The 26,408-nt window shown below is 37.1% G+C and overlaps 2 protein-coding genes across 5 annotated transcripts; one reads left to right on the top strand and one right to left on the bottom strand.

Moving 5' to 3' along the window:
- Positions 1–488: 488 nt before the first annotated feature.
- prr33 (proline rich 33) lies at positions 489–8,742 on the top strand. Of its 2 annotated transcripts, none has more exons than XM_053483094.1 (3): positions 489–680; positions 1,031–1,075; positions 3,564–8,742. In XM_053483094.1, the coding sequence occupies exon 3, from the start codon at positions 3,581–3,583 to the stop codon at positions 6,881–6,883; it is 3,303 nt and encodes a 1,100-aa protein (XP_053339069.1). In that variant the 5' UTR covers positions 489–680; positions 1,031–1,075; positions 3,564–3,580; the 3' UTR covers positions 6,884–8,742. The 2 variants fall into 2 exon arrangements, with proteins under 2 accessions (XP_053339069.1, XP_053339079.1); XM_053483104.1 differs by lacking the exon at positions 489–680 and adding an exon at positions 747–792 and having other exon boundaries at positions 1,031–1,076.
- On the bottom strand, positions 2,186–25,553 carry lsp1a (lymphocyte specific protein 1 a). Of its 3 annotated transcripts, none has more exons than XM_053483125.1 (14): positions 25,281–25,553; positions 19,450–19,605; positions 16,710–17,103; positions 16,469–16,611; positions 15,753–16,005; positions 15,141–15,278; positions 13,576–13,617; positions 13,087–13,130; positions 11,741–11,822; positions 10,978–11,118; positions 10,088–10,186; positions 9,129–9,221; positions 8,915–9,023; positions 2,186–2,961 (listed from the first exon to the last, which is right to left on the bottom strand). In XM_053483125.1, the coding sequence occupies exons 1-14, from the start codon at positions 25,337–25,339 to the stop codon at positions 2,936–2,938; spliced, it is 1,779 nt and encodes a 592-aa protein (XP_053339100.1). In that variant the 5' UTR covers positions 25,340–25,553; the 3' UTR covers positions 2,186–2,935. The 3 variants fall into 3 exon arrangements, with proteins under 3 accessions (XP_053339100.1, XP_053339091.1, XP_053339105.1); XM_053483116.1 differs by having other exon boundaries at positions 15,753–16,008; XM_053483130.1 differs by lacking the exon at positions 13,576–13,617 and having other exon boundaries at positions 15,753–16,008.
- Between the last annotated feature and the right edge of the window lie 855 nt (positions 25,554–26,408).

The raw sequence follows: 26,408 nt of genomic DNA on the forward strand, positions 1-26,408 counted from the left end.
TAGAGAGAGAGAGAGAGAGAGAGAGAGAGAGAACAACAAAAACACTACAATAGTACTCCTACTATTATTATTATTATTAATAATAATAATAATAATAATAATAATTCAATTGGAAAGAATAATTTGAATGAATTTCATTCTTCTGCGAAAAAAAAGTTTGACTAATTTATGTATAATTAATGACATTTTGTTTTGCCACCGTAACCCACAGGTCTTTTTAGTGTCGTGATGATGTAAGGGTTATAAACTGTAACTTAACGTTCATTTCGTTTGTACTCCTGTTCAGTGGTGTCACTGGCTTTCCACACCCTGCTTTAGGTGTCACGTTTGCAGCCATGGGGTTCAACATTAATCATTTGGTCAGCAGAGGGCAGCATTTTTTACAGTCACTGAGGCTTCCTGTGTGGGCTGCTGACTTGAGGCAGGTGGGGGTATTATGGGGCATATGTAAGGTGCTCTTGCCACCTCCTGCCATGCGGACGGTCCCTCTGCACCTCATCGCCACTCTGTGCACATTCTAAGTAAAGGGGTCAGGTTTTATTTTTGGACTGCTATGGAGCTGGTGCCTTCCATTTTGGAGGAAGGGACGATAGTTGAGCTTAACATGAGCCTCTTGCTCTGATCCTCTAGGCTGGGAGAAGCAGGCAGCAGCCATTCACCCCTAACCAGCAGAAACACAGGTAAAATAAACCCAAAACAGGTTCAGATTTTTATTGCGTTTTGAAAAGGTTCATGCTGAGGTGTTAATGTCGCATCATAGGGCAGTGATGTGGTTTGGGAGCTGGTGTTGTGGTGAGTCATTCACATTAGATAAATTGTATAATGCTGCATTAGAATATTGTTGAAAGATTGTAATATTTTTGATGGTGTATAACTGCATTATATTGCATACAACATACGCTGATCAGACATTCAGTTTTAAAAAATATTCATATGTCATGCAAAAGACATCCCAAAAGATGAAAAAAAAAAAGTGCAGAGTTGGTAATGTGAATTTGTTTCCAAGTGAATTTGTCTCTTTTTGTTAAAGGGGAATTTTTCTGAAGTGAGCCATCTGATATCTGTTATCTGTCTTGGTAAGATATTTGTGCATTTCTTATTCACGTGCAGCTGTGTGTTTACCTGTTTTTGCTGTTATTGTAGTTTTGTCATTTGTTTGTCGTTGCTCAAAGGTGCTAAGAGAGATTACTTGTGCAAGGTCTGAATCTACTGCCTGACTATTCTTGCACTTTCCTCTTTTGAACATGTGTTGGAGTTATTTCAAAATCGCTAAGCCTATAGTGCCTTAAAAGGATGACCCCTTCTTATGTGTCAGGCCACAGGTTCAGTTTCTGTGGGAGTGGGACTCTGAGGAGCTCCTATGACCAAGCCCCCCATAGGATCATTTAAATTATATTCGCACAAGTTAAAAAGGATATTCTGGGTTTATTTCTGGGGAGTTAGACAATGGTGAGATAAATTCTGTCAGTTTTGTTTTAAATAATTTCGAATATAAAACATTTGAGTATTAAATTAAAAGAGTTATAAAATATAAGAAATAAAATAAAATGTTTTTGTTATTAATTAGGAAAACATTTAGTCCAGGCCAAAACACACTTAACTTACTAACTCATTATTTAACATTAATTAAGTAAACAGAGTGATTTCTAACAAATTTGGCGCAAATCTTTTAACTATATAATCTATCTGAACTGGACAGCAGTGGCTGTCTGTCACATTTGTTGATGGACAGCTACTGCTGTCAGATACATTGTATGGAAAATGATTAGGTGTCAGCAGTCTGTGATTTATAATGCATTAAAGTTTAATTCAATCCAATATCCTGACCTGTAATTGCTCCATGGCATGAAAACAGTACTGAGGTTTTATTTTATTTATTGAAGTGAAAGTGTGGAACCAGGCTATGTGACAGGGAACAGACAGCTCGGCCTCGTCTATGCCCCCTAAAATTAGGCCAAGGAACTCTGCAGCATTTGAGTAGGGTGTGGTACTGTGTCAGAAGACATGGGTGTCATAAACTGTATGGATCTTCTTACCATTACAAAAACAGCTGCTTCGTGTAATCATCCAAAAATGATTAAACTCACACCAACCTGAACTAAATGAATAACACATCTTAACTACTACAATCTACTTCATTACTTTGCTTAGGGAATAATAAGAAGAACAAGCAAGCAAGAAGGAATTTAATAATAAAAAAATCAAATTTATTAAACAAAATAATAGTACAATATAAAATGGTTTCATTGGTGGAACATTCAAAATATATATTTTAATGAAAAACAGGGAAATCTTTAACCATGATGTGGTACTGTATGAAGCAGACTAGCGGTACAAATGATCATCATTAAGCTCAAATATTTTTCATAAATATAGTAAAGTGGATTATCTCCAGTGTATATTTCCTATAGAATAGTTGATAGTTGACTATGCTCAGTGACAAACTGGACCCTATATATCAGTGTCACATACTGGAGAAAGGATTTATCCTAAATATATATATTTGTTTTACCATTTTTTCCATATATAAAACAAAAAGCCTAACATTACTGTTTGACTCCAAACCAATAGTCCATCCACAATATTTGGGGTTGGGGCTAATTCCAAAATATAGCATTGACCCTACATCTCCTAGTATCCTATTTACATTTACATAACCATACCATCGAAACAGTATACTTTATAATCTGATTTGTAGTGCGGAAACATGTCTGGGTACATTTTAAACAAGGACAGATGAAAAAAGCAATGTAAACATCACATGCTTTATGACATAGTAATACAGATATATTTGTGTTTTAAACGATAAAATCAACAAAATCGTATTGAAGATATGTATCTTAATGACTGAAAGCTATTGATGTATGTGAATGTAAAACCAGAAAGAAACAAAAAGTCCTTGTAGATCACCAAATCTCAAATATGCAACAGGCTTTCACAAGTCATGGTGGTACAAGTCTCCTGAAAAATAAATAAAATGTAAATGTTAGTCATGGGCCAACTATCATGTTTATAATACACATTTAAAATAAATTTTCTGTATATGTTCCACCGAGAGGTATTTAACATAAATGGCATATATAATTATTAACACCACAAAAGATAAAGTAGTTTAATATATAAAATTATATATATTATTTTTTTAAACAATTGTATGTGTGTGTGTGTTTTACAGATATAGCCAAAAAGTGTATGTTAGTGCATATTAGCCTTCACGTTTGTTACAGCTCACCTGTCATATAGTGTATTTTTCAAATTAGCTCTGAAAACTTAAAGGATTATGGAGATTTACATTCAAAAGATTTACAGTTAATCTGTTTTTCTGTAGATTTTTATTTAATTGTGGCCTTGTTTCCAGGAGACTCTGCTTATTATTATTATTATTATTATTATTATTATTATTATTATTATTATGGAATTATATCTTTGAGTGTTAATTATATTTAATAATAGAGGCATTTTTCCTTTTTTTTTTTACCAGTTTAAACCGGAATGGGGGGTATACAGTTGTACATTTAATTATATATGCTAATATGTATATATTTTTTCAATTATTTGTCCAGGGGGGGCTGACATTTTTATGGCTGTAAATATCCGCAACGTTGCCCAAGCAGGCCTGCTTTCCCAGCAGTACCCACCCCCACTACTTCCTAAACCTGGAAAAGAAAATGTCCGGCTCCAGAAGTTACTTAAGAAAAGTGCTAAGAAAAAAGCTGCTGTCCAGTCTTCTCAAACAGCAGCCCCTTTCCGCTCATGTCTCTCTCCAGTAACTGAGGCCAGTCCTGACCTGGAGTACAGTGACCACTCAACTCCACCCAGGACACCAGAAACACCTATCTATGGAGGTACTCTGCATCCACGGTTTAACATCAGGCCATTGTATCAGCATTCACCATCCCCCTACCCTCATCAGGGTAGCAGTTCTTACATCACACCAGCAAGCTTCTCCCCACTGCCCTATGTTACACCGCACCATTCAGGGAATCTATTTTCTTACTCAACTGCTCCTACTCCTGCTGGTATTCCACTTGTTCCTTCATATAAAGCAACATCTATAACTGTTACATCTGTAACTCCCACAACAGAGATAATCCGGCCTACTGCTACAATACCAATTTTTGTGGCAGTGAAGCAAACAAATAATGTACTGGCTACACCTACTTTTATCATCTCTAAAGCTGCAAGTCCTCAGCCAACATTAAAACCTTTGTTTGATGTTCCACAAATTACAAATTATACTTCTAAGACAGCAACATTAAAAACTTCTCAATATATATCCTCGCCAACAACACAAAGAAGAACACTCATTGCTGAGGTGCTGCGTGGTCCAACACCAACGTTTGAAGTTAGAAGGATTGTCACACCAACCTCAGAATTAAAGAGAGATAAAACACCAACTAGAGAAATCAAAAGGGTCTCAACACCTACATCTGAAACTAAAAGGGGTGTGACACCTACTTCAGAGATTAAAAGGGGGACCACACCTACATCTGAAATTAAAAGGGGTTTAACACCTACATCTGAAATTAAAAGAGTTTTAACACCTACAACTGAAATTAAATACGATGAAATGCCTAAAACTGAAATTAAAATGGGTGTGACACCTACTTCAGAGATTAAAAGGGGAACGACACCTATATCAGAAATTAAAAGTGGTATAACACCTACATCAGAAATTAAAAGTGGTATAACACCTACATCTGAAATTAAAAGTGGCGTTACACCTACATTGGAAGTTACATCTGAAATGATAAGTGACACAACCTCAATTTATAAAATAAAGACTGTGACTACTTCAGCTTTAGAGGTTAAGAGAGGTACTACCCCGACATCTGAGATAAGTGATGCAACAGTTACTACTGAGCAAAGAAGGGGTAGAACCCTGACAAGAACAAGAACACCAACATTTGATCACTCACCATCAAAAACTTCAACAGGGCGGCCAAAGACACCATCATATCATGTTTCACCTGCTAGGACACCTGTTTTAGAAATTTCAAGACCCAACCCACTTTTATTTGCTGTCTCTCCTGTGTATATGGAGGGCAGAAGATCCAAAACACCTACTTCAAGTTTAGTTGGGCCTAGTGAGGAAATTCCTCAAGAGACTGAGAAAATAAAGAAAACTTATCTTACAGAATCCATACAAAATGGTGAGGTCCATATTAAAACATTAGAAGCTAGACAAACTTCAGAAAAGCCCAAAGAAGCTGAGATTTTAAAGCCAAAACTCACAGTGCAAAGTATTTCGAAGGCTACAGAAAACACTAAAGCCCAAAGCCCAAAGGCCAGTGTACATGAAGCTCCTAAACCTCTAACTCCTACAGTTGAACATCGCAGTCCCAAAATACCAGACTCTGAATTCTCAGAACCTGCTAAACCCTTACTGGGGAATCAACGACCAACAGTGCCTCCAGTTGCTGGTCAAAGACCAAGAACACCAACATCAAAATCAAAATACTATGGTTTAACCCCATCTGAATATGTTGCTTTTGGGGGAATACAGAGTTATACTCCTGCATTTGGTATCTCCAGAGCTATATCACCAACCACTGTAGAATATAAATCTCCAGAGCAGTCAACAGATATACCTGTTTTGAAAGAGAAGCCAGAGAGTCCCAAAACACCTGTGGATAAAGTGTCACTATCCATGACTCCTGCTATTGATAAAAATGGAACTTCTTCTGCCCCAGCTCCTGAAATGTTAGCGGCCATAATGCCAACAGTAGCAGCAGAGGTAAAACTGGAGCACGTTATAGCTACATCAGAGAAAATGGAAACAAAAGAAAAAGCCACTGGAGTTTCAGGAGTTAAAATTCCAACTATTGTTGTGTCTAAGGTTGACACACCACCTTCAGACGCTCTTGTGACAGTGACCACTCTTCCTGTTACACAAAGAGTTAGGACTCCGACACATGAAACAATTAAACCAAAGACAGTGCAATCTGGATCTTTAAAGAAGACAACTAAACCAGACACTCAGCCAACATCACCTTCTTTAAAAGTTGTAAAATCTGTAACACCTGACCAAAATGCAGATGAAAGCACAAAGCCAACAAAAATAGGCAAAATGACACAGAAAAAAACAGAGCCTCGTATATCTTTGCTGGAAAAGATTAAAGAACAAAAATCTTTATCTACAAAAGATATCCCTTCAACAAAGGCTCATGAAATACCTGTGTCTGAAAAACCAGAAGGTAAGCCTCTGGTCAAGCCAAAGGATGACCAGAAGAATCTTAAACCTGGTGAAGATGATTTATCATCACCAAAAGAGAGCATATCTAAAGATGCAAAGCCTGCAGTCAAGAATGAGGTGGAAACTGCAGAGCCTCTTCTAAAGGCCTTTCAGAAACCAAAAGGCATGAAGTCAAGACTCAGTGGCTGGTCTCGTCTCAAGAAACACATGGTGGTGGAGATAGAAGAACCCAAGTTTCCTGTTACTGAGCCAGAACTGAAGAAAGATGCCCTTGATGGAACTGCTCAGGAAGCTAGTGAGCAGGAAAACCAATGCAAAGAAACAGATAAGACTAGTGAAGCAGAGAGTAAAGATGCCCCAAGGGCTACAAAAATGTGGGATGCAATCCTCTTCCAAATGTTCGCAACCAAAGAGAGTATCATGCAACAGATTGAAGCCAGCAAAACTGAGGAGCAAAAGAAAGCAGAGGCTAAATCAGATAGCCCGAAAGAAATTCCTGCATTTGCACATCGCCTTCCAGTTCTCCTTTACAGTCCTCGGTTTGATGCCAGGAAACTGAAAGAGGCAGCTGCACGACCAATGACAAAGATTGCAACAGTGTTTGAAATGGGTCTAATAGGCCGCAAAAATAAAGAAGAAGAACCAAAAGACTTTAACAGAATAGCCAGAGGATTCTTTAATAAATAAACTACTAATGTCTAGATTATGATAAAGGGCTGGCTTCTGAATAGCCCAAAGAAGCTTTGTCCATAAAGTGTGTACAGTTCTATTTATCACAATTAAGCTAACGTAAAGTTTAAATTAAATAAAAAAGTGAATGTAATGTGATTGTATAATTTACGCAAAGGAAACATGGAAAAACATCCTGTTTTGCCTCACTCATGTTATATTAATCTGACAGAAAGATTACACAAGATGTCTTGTAAAAAACAACAACAACAGAACTACAGTTTTGATGTGTTTCAATGTCATTCTAAAATGCCAGAATGACATAATACAACTTAATACACATAAGACTAGACTTATGTTCTTATGTTCAGTTAGCCAATCATATGGCTGCAGGACAATGCATGCATTTAGAACTGTTTTAGTGCCTTAGACTGACACCAGTGCACCCAACACTATTTCCACCGTTCTAAAATTTGGCATAAACATTATATGATGCTCTTAAGCTTTAGCTGGATGATGACGCTGCTGGCATATAATTGGCAGATTGGATAACGTCTAGAATAAACAATTAGATGTTCCTACTTTAGAGGCCGGTGACTTTCTTTCATGAGGGACATTCAAGTTAAACTGGGACTTTGGATTGTGCAGAATAAAAGAACATAGGTATGAAAGTAACTTTATTTCTTTGTAATCCTCTGCTACACTAACATACTATTCCTAGGGTTTCACTGCTGATTGGATACCATCAATGTAGAAAGATTTCTCAGTATGCTGGAGCCATGATGGGACTACCTGCTTCACATCTGAAATGCTGGCCTCAACAGAACCTCTTTAATGGCCCAAACATGTGGAAATAGATTGGGGCGCGGTCGGGTCTGTTCAGGGGATGTAGCAATAACTCCCAGACAAATGCATCTTTTTTTACAAGTTACAAGTTATCCATCAATTTTTAAGGATCAGGCAATCCTATTCATGAATGTTTACAAGAATGTCTGCAGTGGCCATGGGCCACCCCAGCTGGGATTGTCTTTCACAAGCGTGAAGGCTTCTTTAAAACATTTGCAATATTTAAATGTTTTACTGCAACTAAGAGTCTCCTCACTATACTGTACTAAATTCTTCTGTGAATATCAAGCAGATTTAAGCCTTCATTCACAAGAAATATCATTGCAAGTCCCGGTTTGTCTTGAAAATCCCTCATACATTTAGTGTAGACAAAATTTTCTATTTTCTATTATTTTATTTGCTGCTTTTTACAGCGATGCCTGTGAAACAATGGTCTGATTGTATGTTCAGTGAAGGAACAGTATTTACAGGGTGTTTGAAAGTTGTAGTTGGCTGGAAAGGTGGAATGAAGGCAAATGAGAGCTAATAGTGGGTTGAAAATGAAGGAAAGTGTGAATGGAAAAAGATGAATAACAGAATAACAACCTGAATATACCACAGATCATATATTTAAATGGTGGTCTTAGTGAGTCTGTATGACTTTTACAGATGTAAGTGTCACAGATAGCTTACACTGAAAACATGGTTACATGAGTGTATACTGTCAGCTATTTTGCATGGCTTAATGTAAGTTTTTTTTCTGATTGTTCTGACTATACTAGGGAAAAAATAGATGATAGTGATGATGATGTTGATAATGATACTGTATTTGTGTGTGTGTGTGTGTGTGTGTGTGTGTGTGTGTGTGTGTGTGTGTGTGTCTGTGTCTGTGTGTGTGTGTGTGTGTATGTCAGTCTGTCTGACATTAAAAATCAAAATGGGTACACATTCTCTGTATAGGCAGTGAAATGTGATATGTATAATATTTTGCATTTTAAGGTGCTAGATTACATGTTTTATATATTTTTTGTAATAAAATTTGTTCATTTGGAGAAGAATGGTAATGGGTATACTTGGTTATACTATATTTCTTAGTTAGGTCAATGTGCAGTTGAAGAAAAAGTACTGGAGTTTTAAATAATAATAATAATAATAATTGTAAAAACTAAACATGCCAATATTATAAAATTCAATAATATAATGCAAAGATTCTTTATTTCTCACTTGATTTTCCATTTGGATAGTCACTGTACTGGTCATCATCGATAGAAATTTTCTCATATTTGCCATGGCCAGTCACAACAAACTTGTAGCGTTTGCTTGAGGCGGTACCCTAAGAATTTAAATGTATATATGAATAACACTTGAAAATCCAGGCAATAAGAAGTTGAGATAAGATTATAGTAAGAATATAGTAAACAGATTTAAAAAAATAAACCTTCGCTGCTAGTCCTGAGCGCCCAGTTGCTGATCCTTCCCCTATGATCTCCCACATGTTCTTCTTCTGGAGCACATCTCCTGCTTTAACATCCTGAGAAGAAGCACAGAATAATCTTAGATGGTTTCTTAACAAAAAAAAAAACTGTTAATAACCAAAAGTAAATGATTAGCCCAGTGTCAGAAAGCAGTCTAAAGAGGGATTACAATACATTCAAAGTCGATATCTGTTCAACAAAACACTCTCAAAAGCATTTGCTATTACAATAGCATCAGTTTAACAATTTGACCCAAATTAAACTTACAGATCAGACACAAAAGGAGAAGAAATCCCTAATTTACCTTAAAAGGGAAAGATAAGAAGGCAGATGAAAGAAGCAGAAAACAGAAACTGAAAGCAGAAAAGATAAGGAGGTCCTGATGTACTCTTGCATGAAATATTGATAAGAGCATTTGTCTAGTTTTTCATATATTAAGATTACGATAAATTAAATATATAATAATCAAAATAATTTTATACTAACTACAAGATGTAGATGTGGGAAATAATGTTTCTGATTTTATGTATTTACTTGTAGGAGCAAAAAAGCTAATTATCTGCCAATAGAATAGAATAAAAATTAGATTTTTTTTTTTACTTTAAAATTATTACTCGTAAATACCTACAAATATAATAAATAATCTTATAAATAGATCTTTATTTAAAAGAAATCTTTTTTTATCTAAAATATTACTGTATACTGTATTCTGTACCAATTGTACTGAAGCTATGTTTACTTGCTAATACACAGTATATGCGTTTTTTTTTTTGTTTGTTTTTTTGTTTTTTTTACAATGCAGACATACAAGTGCATAGATTTATGTCCTGTATTGTCCCTCTGGTAAACTTTATACAAAAAGGTTATATTGTACATCAGTAATGGAGTAATTGGACTACAAGCCTAGTCAGCAGATACTTACACTGGGTTTAGACTGTGCGGATTTGTTGCCACTCTCTGGGCTTCCTTTTACCCAATGTGTGATAAGATCAGCCACACCCACCTTCAGTCCATCAGTGTCCTAAAACACACACAAAGTCCCAAAAATTTTAAGGAAATAGCAATGAAGGAAAAATTCCATTTATGTTCTGTTTTTTTGTTCAATATTTTGGGGTTTATAAATGTAACCTTTTCCTGACAGTTGTAGCCTATATCTTCTTTTTCACATGTTGCTGACAAGTTGCTTAATTTTTTTATTTGTTACATTATACAATTATACAAAAACTTATTCCAAAATAGGAAATCTACTAGGAATTTAGTGCAGGCAATAGCCATACCTAGAATGGAACGATGGGAAATATTTGCAAAAGAAAAATTTTGCCAGGACAATAACCTGAGCTCAGGATCAAACCAGGGACCCTACAGCTATGAGGCAGTAAGGTGATGTAATTACCACACTTCTTACAATGTGACTAATTAATTAATTGAATCTGAATCATCTTTGATATCAACATGTCATTTTGAGCCATCACATACTTTGAATTAATTTGTTAAAACACCACTAAGAACATGACAGGATGGGAAAATTAGCATTTATAACTCCATAAAGGAAAACAAATATTCTACCCAGTCTGTGATAACATTGTGGCGGCACGGCGGCTTAGTGGTGTTCCCAAATTGACCGAAGTGTGTGAATGACAATTGGGCATCAAGCTGGCACGACCCCTTAAGTAACTACCACAGAAACAACGAATATACAGTAATTCCAGAGTGGGGAGTATACATCGCCATTTATCCATTACACATTACCTGTTTAGTAAAAACAATTCTCTATGGCTATTTATATTTTAGTAAGTATGGTTGTTTTCAGACCTTTGATGGAGTTCCTTTGGATGCGCACTGGTTCCAGGCCTCTCCTGCCTCAAACAGGTTCTTTTTGGCGACCACTGGTTCAGGAACACTGGGCATGTCTGCTACAGTTGACTTAGATGTCTTTGGTTCTTTTGCTGAACTCTATAAAACAAAAACAAAATGTAGCTCTAATTATTATTTGCTCATTGATAATAAACATCAGTCTTTAACAAAAATTTACCTCAGAATAACATGTGTTTTTTTGTCTTCAGAGAACATAATTAAGCACCATGCCCAAAGCCCCTCTTACTTTTTAAACAAATACATTTTTGCCATAAATTGCAATCAGTCCTAAATGACAGGTGATTGCTAAGTGGCTCAAAAGAACACTAGGGGCTCAACTGTGTCATGTAAAAGTGTCAAATGTGTGCTGGACTGCAACTCCCAGCATGCACCACTGTCACACATCACAGATCAGATGTGTAAGTGTTTCATCATGTTTTATGTGTTTGTTATTTACCAGGGTCTCCTACCTTTTTTGTTTATTTCTGTATGTGTGCTTTGCGTAATGTTCGGATTCCTGTTCTGCGACTACGTTTACTAATGCTAACACTTAATGCTGCTGCTTTGGTCAATGGTGTGTTCAAGGTCATTTTTCAGGACAAATGGGTGTTCCGATTTGTTAAAATGTATCGATTTAAATGGTAAGGCTTCTTAATGTTTAAAAGTCCTTAATATCAAATTATTATTAGACAGTCTTAATTCTGGATTATGCTAAACTCACCTCCACAGCATGAGTGTACTGTTCCAGTTTGTCATCGATCTTAGACAGGAGTAGCGGTGGCTGAGTCTTCTTAAAGCTGTTGCTGTTTCCAAAACAAAGAAACTCAGTCAGGGCATGTCAACAACTAAACAGCACATAAAAGCTTTAGACCTCACCTCATCATCTGGCCAGGAGCCCAGACAGGAATAAGAGGAATTATTATTCTAAATAAGTTTTTTTTTTTTGGAAAATGTCCCCACAGAGACATCGGATACTGTTACTACCATTCAATCATTATCATTTCAAAGTGGAGTATCTGTCTGTAGCACTGTTATTGTTGATATGGAGGTGCCTTTCTGCTGACACGGGACAACCAAAAAAATTTGTTTGGGTTTGTGTCATGTACATGCACAAGATACTGGACTTTTTTCTGCTACAGGATTGAACAGTACACTTCTGTGGGGGAAAGGGCAAACATTCAAACCTGACTGGAAAAGATTACACACAGTATTATTCATATGCCAGTCACTTCATGTGTATAAAATATTAAATCAGGGAGTATGTGGGAGACATGTGTTAGTCATTAGTGATATGAGTGGGTGATTAACTTGCTTCTTTAGAGATGATGCAATGCTTTCCCATGACAAATGCAGTTCACAAATTTTTGGTCTGAGTCGTCTTATGGAGGAAAACTGACATACATGGAAAGCAATTTCATGCCGCCATCAGGCAGACAGTATAACGCAACTCATATATTTTTGCTGTCATTATGTTTTAACCAATCACACAGTGATATATTCCACTGTTATTTTTTTTGTACTATGACAATAGTGCAAATCAAACATATGATTTAATGCTGAAATAAAGCACAAACATAATAACACATACTGTAAGCCAGTAGGACATCACCTCTGCCCCTATTTCCCATCTGTTTCTATTATAAAATCACTTCTGTATCCCAAAAGTGGACATTTTGCTGTAACTCACTAGCTTAACCTTTCTAAGACTTGTGGATACTGATACGTTTCTGCCTTAGACTGCATGGAGCCGGGTCTGAGTCTACCACAATATCTCACAAGTCACCAGAGGAAAGACATGCTTTTTCCACATCTGGACCATGTTACAAGACCCATACATCACTGCTAACAAAGGTGATGAACTAACAGCACATGAATCTGACCTAAGGCACCCAAGCACCTATGTCAATGTTTACCTTTAGATATCAGTCATTTAGCTCAAAAGCCTTACTTTTAGTCTAATGTTATTTATAGTCATCCTAGGACTGGGTTCAGGCACAAAGATTAGTTTGCCACCATGAAAATATGTGAGTTAGACATATGGTGATTGACAAGGCTAGATAAACTTACCTTTTCTTTAAAGACCGATTCAAGGACTCGGTTCTGTCCACGATCTGTGTAAAATTGGCACAGGATAGCATTACAATTCAGTGGCTGGTGCTGTGAACATTCCATGACCATTACATTTTCATCTCATTCTCATTCTCAAGGGAAAACGTGAGAATGAAGATCTACTGTAGCTGCCCTGCACTGAGGCCTTGCATTGGAGCCTACATGCATGAATCACAGATTGTTTTTTATTTTATTTTAAGTGTATTTCAGTTCATTATTATGCAAGTATGTAAAATAATTAATTATGAAAAAATGAAAATCTGAGTGTAAATATAAATCATCAGGTGGAAAAAAGATTTGGGATCCTATACAATTCTTTCCCTGCTCTTGTCTTTCAAAGCAAACAGACTATGAGTGTGCATGCTCAGTGACTCTCATATTAACCCCACAAAAGACGCCCTTGTGTTGCAGTTGAGCCTACTGGCTTTTTTTAAATTCCCAACTCACCGAGCATGTACTTTCAGCTGTCAATCTCTCCTCATGCTCTCTCTGAAATTGTACATGCAAGCAGAAGGAAGCTCAGGACCACAAACATGAAATACCAGAAACACCAACCCATAGTACAGACAGAGCTTATAAACCAACAAAAAAGAATCATGCACCTTTGTGAGATAACCTGGGAAAAACCCGTGGGTTTGACCATAATACTAGCAGATTCATTTTGTTATAAAGCACAAATAAAACAGCTTTCAAATTATTACTTTGTCCAATAACATGGCTGCAGATTAGATGGCAGCAGATTAAGTTTTAATGTTTTATTGTCAATCATCAAGAAAAAAACATCACAGACCTCATCAGTTATTGTTTTGGTCAATAATTTGCTCAAATAATTCATTTGAGTCAATATCAGTAAGGAAGCTCCAGTTCATCAAATGCTATGAGTGGCATTTATCTCAGAAAATGAGACATGTGATGCATCATAAATCAATAAATAGCACTTGTTTTTAGACATTCTGTGTCATTCAGTATCTTTCCAGACCTTCAAAGTTTAACTTGGGAAAAGATGACTTCAAGACAATTTATTTATACAATATGAGTATATTTTCAAATTGACCACATTATTATTATTATTATTATTATTATTATTATTATTGTTGTTGTTGTTGTTGTTATTACTACTGTATTACCTCATTTAAAAAAAAGAAAATTATAATTTGGTGCGTTTTCCCAGGTCACCGTGTGTCATATTTTTAGAATGTGTAGAAGCAGAATTTGGCTTGAGATCAAAGATATAGTTCATTATAAAAAAAAATTGATAAACCTTTAGAAAATAATAGCAATGAGCAAATTTTTAGGTTATTCTAATTTGATAGATGCATGCAGTGGTACAACCACAGCAACACCACAAACAGCAGCATAAAGTCCATTTACACATTCACACATTGACACACACATACAACCCTACTTGAGTCTAGGCTTAGGGTGGTATAATTTACAAAGACATTTTGCTAATGAAGCAAGTAAACTGAACAAATGTCACACAGTATAAGGTGAATAGTGATATATGCTGGTGATATCAGCCTGTCTTGTACAATAAAACAAGCACAGAACACAGAGTGAACAGCAGTTCCAACTTACACATGAAAGACCTCATACTCTGTTAAAATTGGTTCCTTAAAGGTTCTTCTTCAGATAGTTATAAAAAAAATATATATTAATTTTCTAATAATATATAGAAACATTATGTGTTGGCATAAATCAAAAACACCTTTAAGACTAAACCATATTTTAAGGAGTATACAGTACATGCATTTTATGTGAATTCAACCAAAAATTAGAAAAAAAAAAAACACTACAAGAAAAAAAAACATAGGACACAGCTCATCTCACAGACATGCAACTTACAAATTTTAATGGAATCTATCATCTGAAAAAACAGATCTTTTAATCAATTCCACTTCATCAAGTTAAAATTACTGTATATATAAATAGTCATGCTAGAATATATACTATAATACCATAATAGGCATACAAATAGTCTGGACTACCTACAGTACTGCTGTGTTGTTTACCTTAAAAGTTGGACTCTTTGGACTAAGAGGGAACGATTCATCCCCATCTAGTGAGGACATATTCAAGCTCTTCATCCTCCTTTCAGCTGCTTCCATCCTTCGCCTCTCAATATCCTCCTTCATCTGCCTCTTCTCATCCTGTGATCCATTCCACACAATTTCTTGTTATAGCACATATTGCTCTCAGTATCCAGTATAAAATGTCATAAATGTATGAATGGCAATAATCTTTGTCCCTAATTTTTCATCCTAGTTAAGTCAGCCAATTCCCATTCCTATATCTTAGGGCCTTCCCCTATCAATCAACAGCTGTCAAGCAGGTAGAGCAAAGGCTATCACACACTTCTAACTGGATCTTTTTAAACTGCTGCTCATGCACAATTGGGGGCAGCATAACACATTCAGGGGAACATATTATCCACATCCTATATCTGTGTGAATTCACAGATCTGTTATTAGTCTGTGTCATTTTAATTGATGTGGGAGTGCATGACAGATGTGGGCTGTAGCATCAGTAAGATTTGAACTCACAATCTCTGGATGCTAGGGGAAATGCTTTGTGCCACTCATGACATGGAGATTATATTTGTGCAATGCTTTTTTTTTTATCACCTCCTCCTTTGCCAAGCGGTGCTGCTCCTCCTCTTCCTTCCTGCGCTCCTCTTCCTCACGCACTCTTCTGCGTTCCTCTCTCCTCTTCTTGAGCTCTTCCAGCTCCATCTCAGCCTCTGCCTGCCTCTGACGAAGCTGCTCAAGCTCCTGGCTCTCCTTTTCCTGGTGGCTGCGCCGGATCTTCTCCAACTTCTGCTCTGTCTCCATATTGGCCCCTGCCTGTTCTCTTGACTCTGAGCTTTGACCTATGATCCTGCTGAGGAGAACATGGGGAAGAAGGGTCATGAAATCTGTCACAGCGGGATTTTCCCTGGCAAGAAGCCATGTCTGACAACACAGCATCAGCTTTTTTCTTTATTTAGCTCTTTCAGGAAACACAGTCCTTTGTGGAAAAAAAATTATTAGCCAGTTAATAATGATGTAATGCTGTATGGATCGGAATCATTTAGGTATAGACTAGTGATGCTTTAAACTTGTCTGAAAATTACTACAGGCCATTACAAATCCCAGAAACTAGAATCTCCATACAAAAACCTTAAACCTTACTACATGAACAATTACACCCATTTGTAAGCAATTTTTTTAGGGGCATCAGCCATGCAAGTCTTTTTTGGTTCCCATAAAAGGGTTAATCTGAGAATACTTTTCACAGAACCACTAAACAGTATTGTATACAGTGCATTAAACACTGTTCTACATTATAATGTTATATATACCTTGTAGTCTTTCTATTTTTAAGCAAATGTGATGTCACGTCCTCTCCAGCAGGATCCTCGCTGTTGGTTGTCGGTGTTCTATCTTGCTGCAGGAAGACCTTAGATGTATAAGAGACCTTCACTTCTTTTCTCACTTCTTTCACCTGATAATGTAACCCAGACAAAAGTATAATAAAAATTCTCAGTGATCAACACAAATATAAAAACTGATTTAAAAAAATGATACTATGTCAGCTCATACCAAATCTTCTACGTGTAACTTTGGCTCCTCCACGTCCCTCTTGTTAACTCTGATGGAATCTTCCTTCCATTGCGGTGTCTCTCTGACCTTAAGACTGCCTGCTTTGTCTCCAAACAGCTTGCACCTCTCACTGCTCTTTCTCCCTTGCATGTAGTCCACCACTTCGTCCACATCGCCGTGTCCCTTATGCCGTTGATTTAGCACAATGGAGCTGATCTCCTCTCTTCTGCTGCCTCCGTTCATGGTTCTTTCCACCTCCAAGTCCACCTCCTCTCTCGGCTCACTTTCCTCCTGCCTGACCTGTCTGCCCTTTTCCAACCTCTGAGTCCAGTCACTGAAACCTTCATCCTCTTCCAGTGCTCCAGAGCTGCTAGGTTTCAGTTCAGTCTCAAATCTGCACACACAAAAAGAGACCAAAAACTTCAACTCATGGACTCTTAGGAGCCACTCTCAGGTACAGGTGTGCATTCCTTACTTATGTAGTGCATTTGTCTGAATCCATTAATTTAGTTGGCTTTAGAGAGGTGTTATATTTTAACAATAGTACCAAACATGGTAATAATCACTTTATGAGAGAGGCGCTCAATTAAACATCCAACAAAGTACAAACATGGTCTATGTGGCAAAGCAACATATGGGGCCCAAAAACCTGCAGTAATATAGCTACAAATATCCAGTCATAAAACTTCACCATGACGTCATTCATTTCGTCTATTAACACCAGCGTTCGACTTCAAACGCAACCCAAGCAAGCAGATGTTTAAGGTGTGATTGAGGTTTTTAGGTGGTTCTGTTGGTGCTCTGATTCTCTTGCCTCAGGCAACCAGACACCAATAACAGATGTTAAGAGGAACAACACCTGATATGACTTTATACTTGATATGAGACACAAACACACCTGAAATGACAGCAAGAGCAGACAGGATGTCTGTGACAACTCATGTTCTTTATAATCGAGAATGAAACTTAATTAAAATGAACGGATGAAAGGCACATCAAAGCCTTAGCCTAAATAACAATCAATCCAACAAACAGAGCTTGTATTTCTAAGTCTGAAAATTAACCATGACGGGTTATCATGTTCCATCAGCACAAGGATGAGATATGATATCTTAATGATTCTGACAAATAGCTAATATGTTGAATAGTTTTAAAACCATAAATCTTTTTGCAAGTCATACTCAATTAAAACTAAAAGACTAAACCCTTTTAGACTTTCTGTAATTCTCTGGCAAATGCCATGTCACCTGGCAAACTCTGGACAGTATCACACAGTTGTATTGACCAATTATCTCTTATACAACTTGTGCAGTTTGTACACTAATCACGCATGTACACACTTGTTTAAAATGTATATTAAATACATAATATGGCACTGGAAGCTCAGTGGGTTAGACTTATGGGTTACACATCAGAAGGTTGGTTCCACTCAGCTCCACTGCCAGTTTTTGGCCCTTGTGCCCTTAATTCTGTCTGTCCTAGGTTCTGACCCCAACTTTCTAGCTGGGATATGCAAAGAAAAGAATTTCACTGAGATATGATGTGTCAAGGCTTCTGTTCTGATATATTCTATACTTTTAACTTTTATTTCCCCAAGTTTTATAACATCAGTCATGTTTTTTGCATTACTGAGACATTGTTTAATTGTTTGCCAATCCTGTCTTTCTGGTTTAGACTCTAGTTTCTTTGTCTTTCTGGTTCCCTCAAGGTTATGCCCCTTACATGATTGCATGACCTGCAAGCTTACTCTTTACAATTATTGCCTAGTCCTTGTGTCTTGCTCACTTTTAATAAAGCTTGCCCTAAGCTTGCATTCCTCTGTCTGTGAGCAATAACAGAACACTTTTCCATACAAATCGATAGAGCCATCACAGCTCAGAGCCATAATTTTTGGTCAACTACAATAGATCACTACCTGTCATGAAACTGTAACAGCCTGGGAGGAGGACCACAGACATTATAAATCTGTGTAGACACCTGACATCTATACCAACCAGAGAAGTGCAAATGGCAATCCAACAATTCAATTAAGTGCCACACTGTATAAATGTAACTTGCCACATACTATCATCCATTCATGCAGTGGACTATTTTTATGGGACAAATCAAACTTGTCTTCAGCTTTCAGCAACCAGTTTGACCAAGTCTGCCATAGACTGGCACTTGGTCTCGAGAAAATGTAACACATAATTCCAGGAGCAGCTTGAAAGGAAAGCAAATCTCATGTCTAGTTATGTTGAAATTGAATTCCATTAAATAATTATTTAAGATTAAATATCAATGGAACATAAAATCCCTATTCCTAGCAAAGCAAGGCAAATATCCTGCATAAAATTATATTATATAAATTAAAATGGAGTGTGATGGTCTCCAGAGAAATTGCCCAAAATTGCTTAAAATCTCATAGCCAAGATTCTTCTATGATCAACCCATAATTACAGGGTGCTCTCAAACATGTTCTCCACTTAAATCGAAGAAAAAAATATCTTCTTCTCTCTTTGCATGTCTGAAAGCTATGAACCAGACAGGCTATAATTACTCTGTTCTGATAAAAACTGGAAGCTGTGCAAAATGCAGGAAAGCAATGGAGCCCACTATCTAGCTTTACCATTCTATACACTCTTCACTGCTTAGGTAGTAATGATATGGTAGCTGTGGCTTCATGTAGTATAAAAGATTAGGAATAAAGACAGAAAGAGCAAAAATATATAAGTAAAACACCATTGACTATTAGACTTACAGACACTCCTCAGCAGGTCCAGAGCTGTCTTGAGGTGATCCAGGTGATCCAGCTGATCCGGTGATACTGTGTTCCTTTCGGAGAGCCTCTCGGGCTCTGCGTCGTCGCTCCCTCTCAATCTCTTCTGCATCCTCAATACTGCGTTGAGCTGTCACTCTGCAGGAAACGGAACATAAAAGTCATCATTTCACAATTTCTTTTGCATATTACCAACCCATAATGAGTAATTTTTTTTTTTAACTGTATAAGTATGAGAAACAACCCTCCGTCCAAAACCACAGTGACAATATGGATCGTTCAAAGCTTCTTCGTAAGATTTTTCTAAACAATAGGCTGTTACATTCCCCGGACGAGAGAATAAGCCAATGGAACATCTGTGTCTGTGTCAAGCAACAGCCATGACTAAGTAAAGACATCCCACACACAAACACACTAGAGCTGTTGATGCATGCTTGTGTTTATATAGCCTGTAAATACACGAACATTCATGCCACACACATCCACTGCGTCTGGGCATGTGCATGCATATGTGTATACATGTTTGTGGTTGTGAGGAAGGGATGAAAGTTTACAGTAAACCAGAATGCTTAGGGTAACAGGTCATAATGTTGATTATTTGAGTAAATTTCCAAATAATGTACTTAAAAAGTGATGCAAGTCTGCATGCCAGAGAAGAGTTTTTGTTCTTCTTCTGTGGCAAGAGATTATCTCATTCCCCACTGGGACAGTGTTGAGAGACATGTCAATAGCTTCCATCTGGGTGACTGGGTGTCATATTACCCTAAACACCAATCAGGTTTCTGAATCAGTTAAGAGCATACATACATAGTTTTCCAAAAGGTCATTAATGTATACCATACCTTCTTACAACTAGAGTCATAATCTGTTCCAGAGGATTTTATGGCATGAGACCATATATTATGAAGGGGTGGGGGGGTGACTATATATTATGAGGGGGGTGCTACCGCCACTATTACATTCTTGAATTAGCTACTATGCTGTATAGAAACATTAATTCTAGCTAGTCTCTGTCTTTGTTAATATTACAACATGCCTGACCAAGCCAACACAAGTCCTCAGGCATTCTCACAGGAAGTGGGAAGTGAGGGAAAGGGTTAAAGGGGTTACAAACCAGATGGAGTGTTGCAGCTAACCCCCCTTTTTAGTCTGTTATATTTCATGGAGGCACATTTTTAAGGGCGCATAACAGACACGGAGAAGCCTGTTGTAGCTGAATGCAGAGTCTCTAAAACGTTAATTCAACAGCTACAATCAGGATAATTAAAAGCAAGCTTCAGAGGGTCATTTAAAAAAGAAAATAAATGCATGTGGCAACAATCAAAAGTTCAATCGAATTTTTTATTGCATGTGGCGATCAACCAAAACTTTTATGCTCTCTTATGTTTTATTTCCTGGCATGGGCCTCATGCATGACGTCATGATGGAGATGAGGTCATTCATCTTGCTGTGATTTGTCTAGTACCCACAGGCTCACAGATTACTCTGTTACTCTGTTATTCCGTTCTTTTCCACACAATAAAAAAAAAAAAACGTTTTATTTAAGTACAGCCTTACCCCGGGATTGGCTACAGTATCCTTACTGATTAAGCACCATAAAAAAAGACCAAAATATTTTTTTTTACCGTATCTATGTATTTCCAATGATATACCATTGAGAAAGAAAAAAAAAACAAGAATCTGGCTCATGTCGGTGTATCTTACCTTTCTCAACACTGTTGATTCGGCTTCCTAAGCCTAATGCAAGTAAGCCCGAAGGCAGAATGGATTGGGAAAAGGGGTGGAGATGGGGGTGTTAATGGGTGCAGGCATTAGCTTTCACTTGGGTATTATTGCATTTGTTAATTCACACCAGAGCAAGCCTTAACCTGTAGCAGAACACAATGAGTCACGGGCTGAACAGCCAGATTGGTCAGTCTCTCTTTTGTGCTAGGTGGTTAAAGTTGGGTTTAAAAATAAAAGGTGTCATTACAGTATGTTTTAGATATAATCACTGTTTATACTTTTGTGCTCAGCATGAAACTACCATGGAACTTGATTGCATATTAAGATTATTTATTTCATATTGCATGATGTTTTTAACCATGTAGTTATTTGACTACCACAGTGGGAATGACCTGCATGTATTTTACACATACAGAAATCAGTTTTTGTTCGTTTTCAAGAAAAGAAAAAAAAACTGCAAAAAAAAAAAAAAAAGATCTCAGGTAAGCCAGGCAGTATGTAAAAATTAAAATTTTCATGGTTGTAGAAGTACAATAGTTTGTTGCAACAAACTCCAGACTATGCAGATTTTTAAGAAATAAAACATAATAGGGGATCAGAGTCCTATAGTTAATTCACAAGGCACAATTTAAGAATATGTTGTGTTATGCTTGAGTTAATACTTTATGTATTAGACAATACCTTACTTGCTCATAGGGCAGGAACATTTCCGAGGGTCTTGAGTTCATTTGAGGTCTGTCTGGTGGCGTTTAACACACTTGTATCTACAGCACATGAGGTCCCATGTGGTGTTTTTTAGCAACAATCTATTACCGATCTGAATTACACTTTGAATAATGTCTAAGGATACATTTCTGAGTTTTTTCTTTGTGTAAGCAGCTTTGAAATGATGCAATGATCAAGTTTCCTGAAAAACAGATTTACAAAACACAATAGCTAAGTTAAGTCACGTTTTTCCCTAGAAAATGGCGGCTACACACCCTTCGCAGAAATTGCTTAAGATTTATTTTTTTTTTTTTTTTTGCTTTTGTTTTCAGGGGTAAAAAACAAAATAAAAAAATACTTCCTTTTAAAAAGCTGATCAGTGAGTGCACAGGATTTGGGGCATTGACTGGGTAAGCAGCTGAGCCAGATTATGTCATCATAGTGAGTCATATTTGAGGGTAAAAGAGAGTTATTGACCCAGACTAGCTGAATGTCTCCCTGCTCAGAGTGAACAGTAGAGACTCAACAAACTCCTCACACAAGTCTGCCATGCATGAAACGTAGCTTGTGGAAATCCAGAGCACAAGTTTAGTATTTGTGGAAAATCCCAGGTCATAAACTTACACTAATTATTACAAGCTTGTAATTCAAAATGTGGAAAAGAGATGGTTATAACAGATATACCATATCTCTCTGAAGACCTTTCCAAAAGGACAGTCCTAGCTTTATTTACTCATCCTTTACTAACAATTAAAGGACTGAAACTCATTTGAGAAAAAGCAATAGTAAAGTGAAGTGAGTCCTTTGAGACACCAATCAGCATGTTATTTCTAAGTGTCCAGACACCAACAGTGAACAAACTCTGCACAGCCCATTTGTCTTGCCTGGAGTCTGGAAATTCACTGGCTCCACTTGTCTAGCTGCACAGGGGGTCTCACTCGAGCCCAAGAACTGAATGGGTTTAGTATTTAGTATGATTTGTTTTTGTGTAGATTACTGCACTGCTATCCTAAAAGAGTTTCACAAGAAACTGAAATATTTGCAACAACCTGTTGGGATCAGACTTAAAGTGAAATAATGCCCATTGTGATAAAGACCAGGCCTGTTTACCTTTAACTTTAGTAAAAAAAACAAAAAAAAAACAAAAAAAAACATTCTGCCAGGGGTATAGCAGAGAGTTTATTGCCCCTTTAACACAAACACCTATCCCCCCCATGTTCCCCTCTGCATTCCTGCAGTTCTTATCACAGTATCGTAAACAGAAGTGAGGGCAGAGTAAACGCCAGGGATCAGCTCGGTCAAGGCTGGACCTATAATGATAAAATCTGGTGATTTGGATCAGTGAACACATGAGATTTTAGTCCATATATGAATCTTCCTGGGTTGTCTTACTATTTTTTTTTAAGTTATAATATATAATAAATCATCACCAGGATCATTTCAGCTTACCCCTCTTTTTTTTTTTTTTTTTAGGTATTATCAAGTATTCCAAATACACTGATTCACTCCAGATCACTATGATTCATCACATGCCCCCTCCAGCAAATACCTGTGTCAATTATTGATGTGCTTTGGGCTAGTTGTAAATAGCTTTTTTATCTCCCGTTCACACTTTTGCTGCATTACTTTCTTATCTACTTTATTTTATTGTGAACTTCCTTGTTTCCACTCGTGTGGTGGTAGTAAACACAAGAGAGACCACAAATTTTGTGATGGCTGGGAAGAGATTTCCAAACAGCTGCCGTTGTCTTCTTTCAAGCAAGAGCAATTCCTTCCTACCAGAGTCTGAGAGGGTAAAAATAATAATCCATCTCTGTATTCTCTGTGCTTTCAGCTGATAAGCATAAAGCACGGCCAAGAGCTTTATACCAATATATCATTTAGCTCACATTTTATTTATTCCTTTTCATATTCAACCCAAGAGAATGAAATACTAAAATTTACAGGAGTAAAAATTTTCTAACTATAATAAACTGTCTGAAGTATGTAAAGATGAATAGCCTGTTTTACAACTGACCATTCTAAATCATATGGGTCTCATCTGCTTACGAGATTATTTTGGGAGGGAAACACATGCAAGGAAATGATTCTTGAGCTTCTGTGAGGTATACACAAAACATTGTATAAATGCATCATTAGCATTATGTCCGGTGCGTGTCGTCCAACCTATACAGTAATTAAAAAGATGAATGCTGGGCATTTGAGTGCAAATCCAACTTGTCAGCTATGAGAAAGGACTGTTTTGGCAGCCCTGTGAAAGCAGAGGGAAAAGAATCCATGCTTTACAATGCAACCTGTGTATACCTCGTGAAATGCCTTTGACAAAGTACACCTGATCCTCCCAAAGCCCTGTTTCTGTAGATATGAATGCAGCGAGAAGCCCCATGAGCTTAAGACTCTCTGTTCACTCCTAAAACCCAGGCTTGATGCATGGAGTTGCTCATGTGTCAATGACTTACTGTGTTTATCCAGATCACATTCAAAACTGAGATCAGGTTCAGGCAGATGCTGGATTCAGTTGCATAATTGTAAGAAAGTGTATGAACTCTGACCCTGCCCCCAAGCCTATCATTATCCTCAGACAAAACAGAATCATGTTTATTGTCATGATAATACAAAATTAGGTCATAATTATGAAACGAAAGTTCACAATTCATAAATAAAAACATAGCAGTTCTGTTTAATGTTTTCCGTCACTAGTTGCTGAAAAATCCCAAAATGAGGAATAGTTGAAGACACTATATGATGGAAGAAAGCTATGTTACAGTAAAAAACGTGTTGCCTGAATAGGGTAACCTCAAAAGTAAATCTAAAAAAAAAAAAAAAAAGTCCAACTGAGGAATCTTAAAAATCCAAACAAGCCCCAGAACCTCTGGTGGCCCCATTTCAGAGACTTTCCATCTTTCATCACCCCAGGCAAAGGTCACTTCATCCAAGTTTTAAAAAGTGGACCTTTGCACCTACTAAATACTGACCTTACCCTTCAATGTCTACAACCCCACACCACCTCCTAAAGAAACAATAAACCCTCTCAGCAAGTCTTAACAAATGTCTATAGTCGCTCTGGTAGTGACCTGTCTGAGATAAATATGAAAGGATAACAATGAACAGATTTTCCTAACTGTGTGGTGTACATAGCGATTGTTTTGTTATCTAATAAAACATAAAAACAGATTTTTCATAAAAAAAAAAAAAAACTGACAAATTGTTGGTTCCAAATCTCAAATCCAACCATCAATAACAAATCTTGACCTTTCATATAGTTAAAGACTTAAAAACAAAGATCACCTGACTCCACAATGTGCCGGTTACACTCTGTTAAACTTTACTCTACACAAGAATCCCTTCTACAGTATTACATTAAAGTTCATTCAAAGACTCACCTGAGGAGGTTCTGCAAGCCTTGTTTGCTGGAGTTTCGTCTCAAAATTGCACTTGACATATCTCTTCCCTATGTGGCTCTCTTTTAACTAATCTGGTAGAGCTGAAAGAGTTGTTCTCTGCACTTTGGAATCTTTGTATTCCGGTATGTCTTTCCCAGCTCCACACAAATAGCCCTATTCCTGTGAACACTTATCCTACGTCCTGTCCTTAACACTGCCTGGTGAAAATATCAGGCGAGATCCACACAATGCTCAGTCCTCTCTGAGTGACATGCTTGAGTCACAGCCTTTCTCAACCCCTCCTCTATTCACCTCTCCTCCCTCTTTTTCTCTCTCTCCCTCTCTCCCTCTGCCTAGTTTCTGCATGTGGTTCTCATTGAGAGACCTCAGGCTGCAGTTCAACATCTTTTTTTCCCCTCCCTTCTCCAGCTCAGTGAGGTCATGTGTCTGCTCCTGGGGGAAATGTAAGATGATATTCTTTTCCCCATGCCACTAATCCACCTCCACAGCCCCCGGTCCCCTCACCAGACCTGTCTCACTCATCTTTTTCGTCTTACAAATGCATGGAATGAACGGGGGACCGTTGAAAACACTGCAAAATTTGGAGCGATTTATGTTGTTTATTTTTCTTTGTACATGAGTTACAAGCTCATTGTATTCAGTAAACGATATAATAAAGGATCTGTCATGTAAGGACCTGTCCTTAAAATATAAAAAACAGCCTTTACAGGAAGTATGCACTTCCTATTCTCAGGCATTTTTTTTTTCATTGTTTAAACTCTTTACTAATTAAAACGTATCATTCAGTAACTACTGTAAATCAGTCGGTGAACTTAATAGGAAATGTTGGTATGAAGTTATGAGAGAGAGGAATGCAAATCATTAGTGTTTTATTAATATATATTTTTTAATTCAAACCTATTTAAATTCTAATCAAACTATGTGCTATGTTTTGTTTCATTTTTCTAATTCAAATACAGTGAAACCCCTTGTACAATAAAACATACTCCACTGAGAATGCTTCAGTATGAGGAAATGTTTGGAAACTCTATGACTTTCACAAGATACCAGTACAACCAATAAGTATCAGGTGAATATTTTGCATCATATTGTAATTACATCATTAAC

Source organism: Clarias gariepinus, chromosome 2, assembly GCF_024256425.1.
Source record: "Clarias gariepinus isolate MV-2021 ecotype Netherlands chromosome 2, CGAR_prim_01v2, whole genome shotgun sequence".
NCBI lineage: Eukaryota > Metazoa > Chordata > Actinopteri > Siluriformes > Clariidae > Clarias > Clarias gariepinus.